General features: G+C 45.4%; 1 protein-coding gene across 3 annotated transcripts in view; it reads left to right on the plus strand.

Moving 5' to 3' along the window:
* CDH13 (cadherin 13) overlaps positions 1-12,574 on the plus strand; it is a 1,187,225-nt gene that overhangs the window by 1,068,765 nt on the left and 105,886 nt on the right. For all 3 annotated transcript variants that reach the window (XM_055299711.2, XM_055299712.2, XM_063613011.1), the window contains one exon: positions 2,043-2,296. In XM_055299711.2, coding sequence (XP_055155686.1) covers positions 2,043-2,296 — 254 coding nt within the window. The remainder of the gene's footprint in view (positions 1-2,042; positions 2,297-12,574) is intronic.

The raw sequence follows: 12,574 nt of genomic DNA on the forward strand, positions 1-12,574 counted from the left end.
GAGCTGAGCAGCACAAATTGGTTATTTCCAAGCATCATGACTGTCTCACTTGTCAGCAGATGGCTGGATTCCCCAGAAACCCCACTATCGTCCTGCTTGTGCGTAGGTCTCTGGCTGTGGGGAATCAGATGTCAGACCAAACTAGGCCAAGATTGTGATTACTGCTGGTGTGGGGTGGAAACGGCCCTTGGGAGACTGGGGTGCTCTGCATGTCACTGCTGTTCAGAGGGCCCACCCTCAGCGTCGTCATGGCCTAGCAAGCCAAAGGCTCTGTCCCCTCCAGGATCCTAACTGAGATGAATAGCTGTATTTTCCAAGCATGGCAGCTCCCTGGCCCTGGTCTGAAGTTTACTTTACCGAAGTTGCACATCCTGGCATCACTTGGGATGGACAGAGATCCATTATTAGGATCCATAGAAAGAAGGATAGAATGGTGAATTACTGGTGTGTTACAGGGATTGAACCGAAACATCACTGTGCAGCCACTCAGCACTAAGAGCTTTGCATCTGTTAACTCTTAAAATCCTATTACGAACCCTGCTGGGAGTTGTTCTAGGTGAAGAGAGGAAGTCCAGTTACAACCAGGAAGCATCTCCAATGTGTGTATATGGGCACACACTCTCCCATATGTGGAGTGCTCAGCACTGAATACCTGTCAGCTGTAATTATTATGAAAGTGACTTTATTTGCCTAAAGACACTCTGACCCAACCTGCCAGATTCCATTCCCACCTCGGTGCCAGCTCTTTCCCCAGCATCTACAGTCTTCATCTGTGCTTTCATTTTCCCATGTCCACTGCAACCTCTACAACTGTTGTTGCTTACTTTTAGTTGAGTGTAAATCAAATCTCTTGACTGATTTAGTCTTGTCCTTGCAAGAATACCCATTACGGCATGGGTCTGATGGGTTAGCTGTTTATTCCAGTAAGCATTAGGAAAATAACTTGATAGAAGCAATATGCCCTCATCTTACCTAAATGTCTCCCCATGCGCCCCTGACAGAACCCCACTCTGGGAAATGCTGCACCCACCACATCATGTGCTCTCGTGGTTGGGAAAGAGAGTGACAGACACTCAATTGGCAGCACCATTGTATTACTAATGTTTAACATGGAGTTTCTTTGACATCCTCTGGTTTAGTCCACACAGTGGCTGGGGGAGGTGGATACTATCAGCCTCCTTTCAAAATCACCTAGAGTGGTCCTCATCAAGGCTGCCCATTGACACTGGGGTAGGACAATCCACCATCGTGTGGGACTGTCCTGGGCATGGCCTTGAGTCTACTATTGCTGTCCCCCGCCCGGCAAATGGCTGTAGAGCCCTGGAGTCAATTGAAAATGCTCCACTACATTTTCACATGCCCTCAGATGGGCAGGGCCCAGCGGCTTAACTCCATGTGGCTCAGACTTTAAATCCTTTTCCCTACATCTTATTCTACTAGAAACCATGCACCCAGGCTATACTTGAAGGGACATAGAGACCCTTTAACTTCGTGGCAAGTGAGTGAGAAACATTAAAAATAAAACTTTGGTTTTCCTGTTCCATTTGATCCACTGTGATCACAGAGGCAGGGTTATCTTGCTATAAAGCTACTGAGGCTTGGGCACTGGAGTCTCGTTTACCAGAGCCCCCACGGGTATCGGGGGTATGGAGTTACAGGTTCCAGGCAGGGAGGCTTTAGGCATCACCATTGCCAGGGAGTTGCCTAATGAGATCTCAGAGGGAGGCTCACTAAGGTTCAAGTCACTCACTGCCCAGATCACTAAGGCTCAAGTCATGTGTTGTCATTCATTTCTTAATCAAAAACACAAAAATAAAAAAAACCCAACATCCGTACCTAATCTCACATTTTCATGTTTCATATTCTTTGTCTTAAAGATAGCCGCCCCCGCCCCCTCTGCCAATTACACAGGCTTAGCCTCCAAAGCCCAGCTCCATCCCTGAAGGCCCACTGTTGCTCATGGAATTTCAGAGGGAGTTGGTGGAAACCACCTGCCTTTTGTGGCTGGTGTGCATCCTGAGACCCTTCTGTCTGCTTTCCAGCCATTGGACTATGAGATTTCCGCCTTTCACACCCTGCTGATCAAAGTGGAAAATGAAGACCCACTCGTACCCGACGTCTCCTACGGCCCCAGCTCCACAGCCACTGTCCACATCACTGTCCTGGATGTCAATGAGGGCCCAGTCTTCTACCCAGACCCCATGATGGTGACCAGGCAGGAGAACATCTCTGTGGGCAGCGTGCTGCTGACGGTGAATGCCACAGACCCCGACTCCCTGCAGCATCAAACCATCAGGTGGGTGAGTGGCTCCGGAACCACAGACGGGAGGTGGGCAGGAATTACTTTTCCTTTCCAGTCGCAGAAACTGGTTGTCAGGAGCAGATACCATTAAATTAAACTTGTTAACAATCTCAGCAAGTGGGAGGAAAGCGTCATAGAGAGGAGGTAGTGGCTGACGGCTGCAGAGGGCCAGGCTATCTGGTGAGGATGGTGCTCCCACCTGATTCCAGCCTGGGAGGAGAGTAGCTTCAGTGCTGTGTTCCCAAATGACCAGCCAGGTCTGCTGGCCCTGAGCACGGTCCTTGAACGGAGAGAGAAGGGAGCCACTCCGGGTGGCCTCCTGCATCTCAGAAACTTGCCTACTTTGTCATTAGCACTGCTTTATGACAAAGGTTTTGCTAACTCCGTTTACAGATACAGGTATTGCGGATTCGTAGATTTGTAGAGGTTCAGTACTTGCTCAAGCAGCCTAGCTTGGTGGCAAAGGAATGAGGATGGAAACAAGACACTCTGCAAAGTTCATGCTCCTTCTAGCCGCTAAATGCTCACTGACTCTGAGCTGTCAGAAGGGGAAGGAGCAAAGTCACTTCCTGGTGCTTGGAAATAGACCATTGGGATTGGCGTTCTGACTGATGAGGGGCAGGCAAAAGTTAATAATAATAATAATAATAATAATAATAATGTCTTCAGAAATTTCTGTCTTCATTTCTTAAGCTCTGCCCAGTGCTTAGATAGAAGGCATTTTCCTAATGAGATTTAATTAAATGGTCTCTATCTACCCGTGGTGCATCTAATGCTCACAAATAAAAGATGCCCTCGTTGGTACATTGTTTCACAATAAACTTAAATCAGCGTGCAGATCCAAGTGCATGCTTGTCTCTGCAGAAGAAAGTTATTAATCTTCCTCCTCCAACATTGAATCTTCTTCTCATATGAGGTACAAATAATCAAGTATGGACACACTTACAATAAACATGTGTCTGATTTTCCTGATTTGAAACACCTGAAAATGTGCAATGAGGACTGAGCTTCAACCACTTTACTTTAGAGCAAGCTGGAAGAGAAGAAGCAAAAGTTATTTTCCAACCCCAAAAGTGGATTTCTTTTTACGGCTAAGCTTTCTGAATGCCAGATAAACTAGACAAGTGTGTGAAATAATACCAAATCCTATAATAATGTGTATCTGAAATAGCCATTCTTTTTTCCCTTGTTGCTATCTGACAATGGAAACATGCAACTTAAACATCAAAGAGAAAGTCTTTCTTAAGTACTTAGATGGGAAAACTGGTAGCTTAACAGACTACAAGGTAGTTGGACAAAGGTAGGATGTCTCCACGTGAGCTTAAGTGTCATCTTGGATTTCTACAATTGGAGGTGAAAGCAGGGACCCTGGGAGCAATAAACTGAGTTAAATCAGGTTGATGTTTTGGACCCTGCGTCTCTGCCGTTGCTGGGACAACTTGGGATGCTGCCAGTCATGAAAGAGTTAATGCAGTGGGGAGGGGTGGATGGAGGTGTCTGGGACCCAGGACTAGATGTCCCACTAAGATGGGACAGACAGTGGGAGAGGACGGTCAGGCTGGGTTGTTTGATTAAGACCGGCTCTGCTGACTTGGGCAAAGAAAGAACGTGCTGGAAGACCCTATGGATACTCTATACGATGGAGGAATATCTGAAGAACCCGCTCGAGATAGCACAGGAGCTAGGGCATCCTTCAGGCTCTAGGTCACAGGAACAGACAGACTTGCAGTTCAGGATCTCACAGTGAGAATAAACCAGCTCTAGCTGTTTTCCATTCTAGTGTCGCTCGGCCCATGGTCGCATTCCCAGGGCGGCTCTGCCTTGCTGGAGCTGGGGTCTGCACCTCCCTGCTCCAGGCACCTTGGCTAGTGATCAACGTGGATGATGTTCCCAGATACCCAGCACAGAGGGCCACTGACTGAGAAGGAGGGATGAACATCCTGTCTGGCAAATGAAGCTTACTGCTGGGAGTATGGAGGCAGGCCACAGGTGCAGTCCCAGCAAACTGAGTTAGGAACAGGATTCCAGCCTGGGGAGGGAGGGGTGCCTGGGAGAGCTGAGACATTAAGGAACATCCAGGCCAAGATTCGAGCCATGGGGAGCAAAGGTCACGTTACTATTAAACAGCACTGGCAGATAAGGGACTTCATCCTACCGCTGGTGTGAGAGAAGAAGGAGGTCAGAGAAAGCAACCTAGAAATGACTCGAGGTGACACCTGTGGGGAGAAGCTGGAACGCAGAAAGTTCTGAGGATCTTCCTGTTTCTCTAGCCGGTGTGATCATCACAGCTTTGGCCTTCCATCACAAGTAACTAGTACCCAACTCACAGTGACTTATGCCAAAGGGGGGTCCTGCTTACTTGCATACATCAGCACACCTAATGGAAAAGTCCATGGGAACGAAGGCCTCCAGCATGATGGAATTCAGGTGCTCAGACCATATTCCTTCTCCATATCTGGCTCTGCTCTCCCCTGGGTTGTCTCCATCCTCAGTCATATTTGCACATCTGTAGAGGGAGGAGGGAAGAGGCACCAGCAACACCTGTCCGTGATCCTACCAGAGGAAAGCAACATCTTCCTTCCTAATCAGTAGCCCCACTCCAGGCCCAGGTTGAGTCACGAGCACAACTCTCTGAACCAAGCAGAACATTAGCAGGACAGATTGTGCCACGAGTCCTGGTGGCTGAGCCTGCCATGGACCCCAGCACCGAGCTGTAAGGGCCTGCAGGGGCAGCTACCCAAGGGAGTGCAGGAGGCTCGTCCCAGAGGATGGGAACAAATGCTGTGTAATCAGGAACCACAGAGAGCCCCTGGCACAAAGGTCAACCTTGTGAACCCCACAGAAAAATAGAGCTGCAGTGTGTCTCTGCAGCTGGTCTAAGAGTTCTAGCATTTACAAATTGGCCTAGCTGAGTGATGGCGGGACTAATCCCTTTCCCAGCCTTGGAGCAAAGTAAATATGTGTGTGCATGTGCATATGTGTGTATTGCACACATTTCTCTGTCTGGCCTCACTCCTCCGGCATATTCCTTCCTGCTGGGAGCCACAGTGGCTCACACGTGACCCTTTCTCAGCCTGGCACTGGCTGGACCTCCCGTTTCCCTTCCTCCCTTCCTCCTCCTCCCCTTCCCTCCCTCCCACCCGCCTTTGCCTCCTTTCCCTTTCTTCCCTTCCACCCTTCTCCTCTCCTGGAGTAAAGCTGAGATAACATCACCGGCAGGTTGAGCTATTGTCATGGGAGCTCTTTGGGAAAAAGAGGCTCATTAATTATTTGCAGCCTTTGATCCTGCACACTGAGAAGTGCTGTCCCTTGGGGACTGTGTGTGCAGAGGAGGAGTGGGGCTGCAGAGACGGCCCAGGGTGGGAGACAGTTTTCTAATCTAGTCATCTACGCTGGGCTACCCCGGCTTCTCAGACAGAGACAACAGCCTTCCAAGTTGTGATGTTACTGCTGTTGTTGTGATGATTCTTCAGGGAGCAGGCATTGGAAGAAGAAACTTATCTCAAGGAGAACTCTTCCTTCTCCTCCTCCTCCTCCTCCACAAAACAGGAATCAGGTGTCTCCTGATAACACTTTAGTACCTCTAATATCTTTTTCTTCTTCTTCCTTGTGTTGACGGCTGATGTGATACCTCTGTTCTTGCCTTCTTAGTTTAAAAGAATTTAAACAAGAGGCACACACCAAAAGAAGTGCAGCATAGAGTAATTTATTGCAACAGAAAAAGAATATGTTGAAAGTTAGGTGCAGAATAGCCAGTACAATCTGAGAGAGAGGATTCAGGGTGGGTTGCTCCCAGCAATGAGGCAGCAAAGACCCACACCGGGGAGTCTCCTTTCTGGGAGTCTGCCATGATTATTCATAAGGAGGTGGGAAGAGGCGTTACTAGGAAGCTGTTCTGGGTGGTCTTCCGGGTGCACGTGTGTAGTAGCTGTACATGCTCGTTCATATGTCGCATGTCTCTTTAGCATCTGCAACCTCCACCCAGGGCTGTGTTTTTCACGATTATGATGAGCAGAGTCACTGTGAGGACAGGTAAAATTAAAATGTGCATGTTCTGTAGAGGGGAAAGTCCCCACTGAAGACAGTTTTGCTTGAATGACCTCAGTTACCGTGCATATCCTGAGACTGTGTTGGCTGTGCGGTCACCACAGTTGCTGCTGCGTCCTGAGAGCACGGCCACTTCCTTGACTACCTGTCCGGCCTCACTGCTCCTCCTTCCTCTGTCTCTTTGCCTCTCTGTCTCTCTGTTGCTCTGTCTCTCTTTCTTTCCCCACCCCACCATCTCTGTCTTTTCTGACATTCCCTGTGATTCAGCTCCAACAACCCCATCTCATGTCACATTAGTCACCAGGCCCTCAAAACTAAAAGCCCCCATGAGAGACCGGGATCCTGAGATCCTGCAGCAGGGCCTGCCCATTCTAGTGGCCACTGTCACCTCCTCCCTAAGGCGGCTCCTTCCATGGTCAACATGGGAAGCCTTCTCCCCAACCCCAACCCCACTGAAACTTAGGAACGCACTTCCAGCTAAGTCCAGCTCCTGGGCCACGTCCTGCCTCGCGTGAGGAAATGCACATCTTAGGCACCACTGCTCCTCTGCTGACTTCAGCCAGACACACTTTCATCTCCCCAGGGAATGCTCAAGTCAGCAAAGGGCGCCTTGATCTCCAAGGAGCCTGTGACTCCAAAGACAAGGGGTGTCCAAACATCAGAGGGAATCTTCTCACTAAAAAATCCTGGGTTATTAAGACTTGTTAAAAAGCCCTTCACATTGTGTTGTTAGTCAAATCAAAATGAACAGCAGTGGTCTAGTGACAGATGAAATTCTTCTTTTTAATGACTTTTATCTTCTTATCCTTATTATAAAGTTAAGATAGTTTCTGGAAGAAAGTTTTGAAAAGAGAGGTAAGAATAAGGAAGATGATACAGGGTCTGTCATCATCTCAGTCAAGGAAATCCCTTTTTCACAGCCTGGATCTATCTCCCTCAATCACATATGTGAGTATTCTGTTTTTCATTAGCAAAATTGGCTTGCATTATCCACCCTCAAAACTCACCATTTTTATTTCCCAGTGTATGCTGAACAACTTTCTGTCCCAAGAAATAGCCATTATTTTTCATCGCTGAATAGTGTGCTGTTATTCCATTACAGGGATATACTCATCTGTTTATTTATTCCCCTGTTGTTGACTATTTACATTGTTTACACTTGTTGGCAGTTTAAAACATTAGCGGGTATGCTTATAGTGAAATTGTTTAATGCATTATTAATATCCTGAAGACAAGTCCCTGAAAATACTTTGGTTGAGCAGAAGTATTACTGTGTATTGTTAATGTTTTTTGGCATATACAGAATTCTTTGTTTTTATGTCTAGGCAGTCAAATTTATATTTTCCATCATTTCTAAATTGATGTCACAGTTTAGAATGTCCTTCGCCTCTCCAAGATCATGTACATCAGGTCCTAAAACAGAGCAGGTTCCCACTCTGTCCTCTCTACGTGAGATGATGATAAGACTTGCTTCTGCTTTCAGAGTAGCAACCTTCCTCCAGGTGCACCAGGTAAAATATCCTGATGATATTCGAGTATCTCTAATGAGGAGAGGACTCATGTAACTGAACTCATTAGGAAGAGTAGCTCAGGCTGGGCACGGTGGCTCACACCTGTAATCCCAATACTTTGGGATGCTGAGGCAGGTGGATCACTTGAGATCAGGAGTTCGAGACCAGCCTGGCCAATGTGACGAAACGCCGTCTCTACTAAAAATACACAAATTAGCCAAGCGTGGTGGTGTACCCCTGTAATCCCAGGTACTTGGGAGGCTGAAGCAGGAGAATTGCTTGAACCTGTTAAACTTGGGAGGCAGAGGTTGCAGTGAGCAGAGATCGTGCCACTGCACTCCAGCCTGGGCAATAAAGCGTGATTCTATTACAAAAAAAAAAAAAAAAAAAAAGTAGCTCAAAGATAATTATGCAAAATGGAAGTAACTACATTTGCTAAACCTTCTCCAACAGTGAAATGAAACACAGGAACTAACCCTCCCATCAGCTCCCCGATTTGGTTACATTAGGGAGGCAGCCGGCAGCTAAATCCTTCTGAATAGCTGGGAGGACTCACTTCTTTCTCTCTACAATGAAGGGCAACCAAGTAGCAATTCCTATTCCAAACATTTTTCAGGCAGAACTCATTTTGCCCAGGATCTATAGTAAACAATTCCACAGCAGAGACTTCTGCCTACACTTTGAATATGGAAGGTATGTGTTGAAGAAAAATATTGTTCCTACTCATGTAAAATTTCATATCACTGCTCAACACTTTTTTTTGGAAAGGGTCATTCATTCATCCAGGGAGCCCTGCAAGTATGTGTCACGCATTTTATCTGTGGGGCCTAAGTTTGGCTGAACATAACAGGAAAATTCAAAATGACAGTGGCTCAAAGCAGATAGAAGTTGATTTTTTTTTTTCTCACATAACGTAGGTCTAGAGCAGGCATGGCAGTCCAGGGACAGTGGCAGCCCCACATGGCCCCACACAGGGTTCTACCTGCTCACTATTTTACCACATCTAGGCTGGCACCCTCTTCCTCATGGTGTGTTATGGTTGCTAGTGCTCCAACCTTCATATCTGCATTCCAGACAGCAGGATGGGAAATGGAGAAAGAAGAGGGATACTCCCTCTCTTTTAAGGAGACTTTCTGGAAGTCAACCACATTTTTATTTAAATCTCGTTGGCCAAAACTAGTCACATGGCCATACCTAGCTGCAAGGGATTATGGGAAGTATGGTCATTTGACTGGGAAGCAATGTGCATTGTTTTTTAAACCAAGGTTCTTGACTAAGGAAGAAAGGAAGAATGGATAGTATAAGGTAGATAGCACTTTCTGCCATGAATGCCTTTTTAAATGGAAACTTTGTACTTAATAACTACAGGGTACATTTTAAAAGGGAAAAATATCCCATGATATTAGATATTTGCATAATCAAAATAATAGATGATGTTGCTAAAGACTAGTGCTAGAGAAGAGCATATGGATTACAACCATTCATTCATTCATGCCATGGTATTTATGTAGAGCCCACTGTGGGCCTGACGCTGTGCTAGGTGCTGTGAATTCACTGGTGAAAGAAATAGTCTCTGTCTACAGCCTCCCAGGGAGCTTAACGTCATAAGAGCAAGAACTTTTGCTGCAAGTGATGGTGTCCCTATAAAGGAAGAAAGAAAGGGAGAGAGGAAGGGAAGAAGGAATGAAATAAATTGCTTCCTTGGGAACTAAGAACCAATGATTCCCAGCCAAGGAGAAGGAGCAGAGTGGCACAAATTGCTTCTTCCCCTGCGCCATGCCCAGCTGACTTTGAGCAGATGGCTGGATTCCCCCAGAAACCCTGCTTTCCTCCTGCCTGTTCACCAGTCTCTGCCTCTAGGGAATCAGGTGCCAGACCAAACTAGGCCAAGATTTTCACAACCCCCTGCAGACATGGGTTTTGAGAATGATGGTAATAATATTGCTACTAGGATGATTAAAATACCTAACATTTTTATGTAGAACTTTACCAAAAGCACTGTTACCAGTCTTCTTGTATTTTCACAACCACCCTGTAAATGAGAACATCTATTTCTCCCTTTTTACTGATGAGGAGAGCAGAAGCTCCCTGAGCCGTGTTTAAAGGAGGAAAGCACGCAAGCAGGGTTTACAGAAGCTGAGTTAATGTGGTGAATCAAAACGCCGGAGCTTCCTCCACACCACAGCGCCTACTGCTGATGTTGGCTTAAGGCTTTTTGAACATCTCTTAGTGTAACTTCACCAAGCTTCACACTTCCTCAATCCTTGACATAATTGTCCATCTTCCCACTAGACTTTGTGCTCAGGGAGAGTAACAATCATCTTTATCTCCTTCCCTAATGAGCCACCAGAGCTTCCTCAGTACCATTGAGTTAATTAAGCCCTTTAGGCGCAGGACGAAGACCTTCAGACTTTCCACGGGCCTACAAAAATGTCAGGGACCTGAATACATAGTCTATTGCCTCCAAAATTCAAAAAGAAAGGAACAAAATTGAAATTAATAAATATCAACTGCCCACGGCATCATGACAACTTTAGCAGGTTAAACGTAATATTTGCAAAAGTGTCTTTACATTTGCAAATTATTTGTAGCTCTCACCTTGCAAGAATGGCAGATAAATTATAGGTGGTTATTAGTAGAATATTTCTTATGGCACAGTAATTCCAAAAGCAAAAGTATAAAAATAATTTCAAACATGTTATAGGAAAAAAATGTATTTTTAGTGTGGGTATATTTTAGTACATTTGATAGAATTTGGGGTGAGGCCACCAAAGACAGAGAAAAATTCTTAAGGGCTGAAATGTCTGGCAATAGCGTGATCCCAGCATTAGGACTGGTGCATGACCAGTGCTCAGTAACCACGTAGAATAGATTAATGGCGGCTGGGTTGGGAGTGACTGCATGCGTACATTTTTCTGCATTAAGTAGACATAGGTTGACCGAATGTGGTGGCTCATGCTTGTAATCCCAGCACTTCGGGAGGCCGAGGTGGGCAGATCATTTGAGGTCAGGAATTCAAGAACAGCCTGACCAACATGGTGAAACCCCATCTCTACTAAAAGTACAAAAAAAGTTAGCCAGGCATGGTGGTGCTTGCCTGTAGTCCCAGCTACTAGGGAGGCTGAGGCAGGAGAATTGCTTAAACCTGGGTGGTGGAGGTTGCAGTGAGACAAGCTCGTGCCACTGCCCTCCAACCTGGGTGACAGTGAGACTCCGTCTAGAAAAAAAAAATGTAGACATAGCTTGTATTAGTCCATCCTCAAATTGCTACACAGAAATGCCTGAGACTGGGTAATTTATAAGGAAAATGATTTAATTGTCTCATGGCTCTGCAGGCTGTACAGGAAGCATGGCAGCATCCACTCAGCTTTTGGGGAGGCCTCAGGAAACTCAAAATCGTGGCAGAAGACAAACAGGGAGCCGGCGTTTCGCATGTTCAGAGCAGGTGGGCCGAGGTGCTACACACTTTTAAACAACCAGATCTCACAAGAACTCACTAACCCGAAGACACCACCAAGGAGGGATTGCGTTAACTCCCCTGATCCCATCACCTCCCACCAGGCTCCAACATTGGAGATTATATTTCAGTATGAGATTTGGGTGAGGACACAAATCCAAACCACATCACAGGTTTTGTTTTCTTTCAATCTTCAAACATTGACTAATGTCTACCACCCATGAAAACTTTTGCATTTGGCCTTGTTTTAAAGCAGTCCCAGGAAGGGTGACCGATGCTAGCAGGGAGACTTTAGAAGGATGTGCAGGTCTCTCACAGAACTTTCCAAGTCCATGAAAGTTACATTAAAGAGCCATTGCCGTCAGCCAACCCTTTTTCCGAAGCCTTGATCCAAATTGAGCCTATTCTTTGAACACAGAATATCTGAATCAGATCCAAATTAGATACTCGTCTCTTTGAAAACTACAACTGCTTTGTCCTGATTTCTTTGAGGCTCTGTCTTTTTTAAGTCATTTCCTTCCTCCTAATCTTTCTGAACCGGATGCTTTTTAACTTTACAGTAGAATTCATTCATGCATTCAAACTGGTAAAGAATATGACATAGAATAATGACATTTCAGCCCCAAAAGATTTGTTAAAATGCCCAGTTTCCATTTTTACTGGTCTTCCCATGATTCATCAAGTCCTTTTCTTTAACACCTTGTTTAATCTGATATTGGAGCTCATTCAAAGGAAATCACGAAAAATGATGGGAAATTAAGCAAAAACCATCATTGACTGGCTATGGGACATTTTATTCTGTATCTTCTAAGACCTTTGGAAGTAAAGGCAAAAATCAGCTCTCTTGAAAATGCAAATTTTGTCATCACTGGCATTCCCAGAAACATACACTTTCAAAAATATGTAGTAGCCTACCATTTATTGGGAGGAAGGAGGATTTCTAATCCCAAAACCAGGTTTCACAACCAGATTTAAGAGTTTAAATTGGGGTGACTCCCACCTTTTAAATTTTAATCAGAAGTTAAAGGCCAAATAATAACATTTCTACCTGGGGAAGTTAAGAGAAGGCCTTCATCTACTAAACTATATTATTAACACTTCATCTTAATTAAATGTGGTTACTGACCTCAGTAATAGGATCTGGGATGAGGTTTTTTTTTTGGTTCTTGTTTTTAATAAGTTAAGATTTTTTTCTTTTTTAAGTCAACAAACACAGAGTTTGAAACTCAATGGATTGTTCACAGTGGTGCCTTTGTG

This window comes from Symphalangus syndactylus, chromosome 11 (genome assembly GCF_028878055.3).
Source record: "Symphalangus syndactylus isolate Jambi chromosome 11, NHGRI_mSymSyn1-v2.1_pri, whole genome shotgun sequence".
In the NCBI taxonomy this organism is placed as follows: Eukaryota; Metazoa; Chordata; class Mammalia; order Primates; family Hylobatidae; genus Symphalangus; species Symphalangus syndactylus.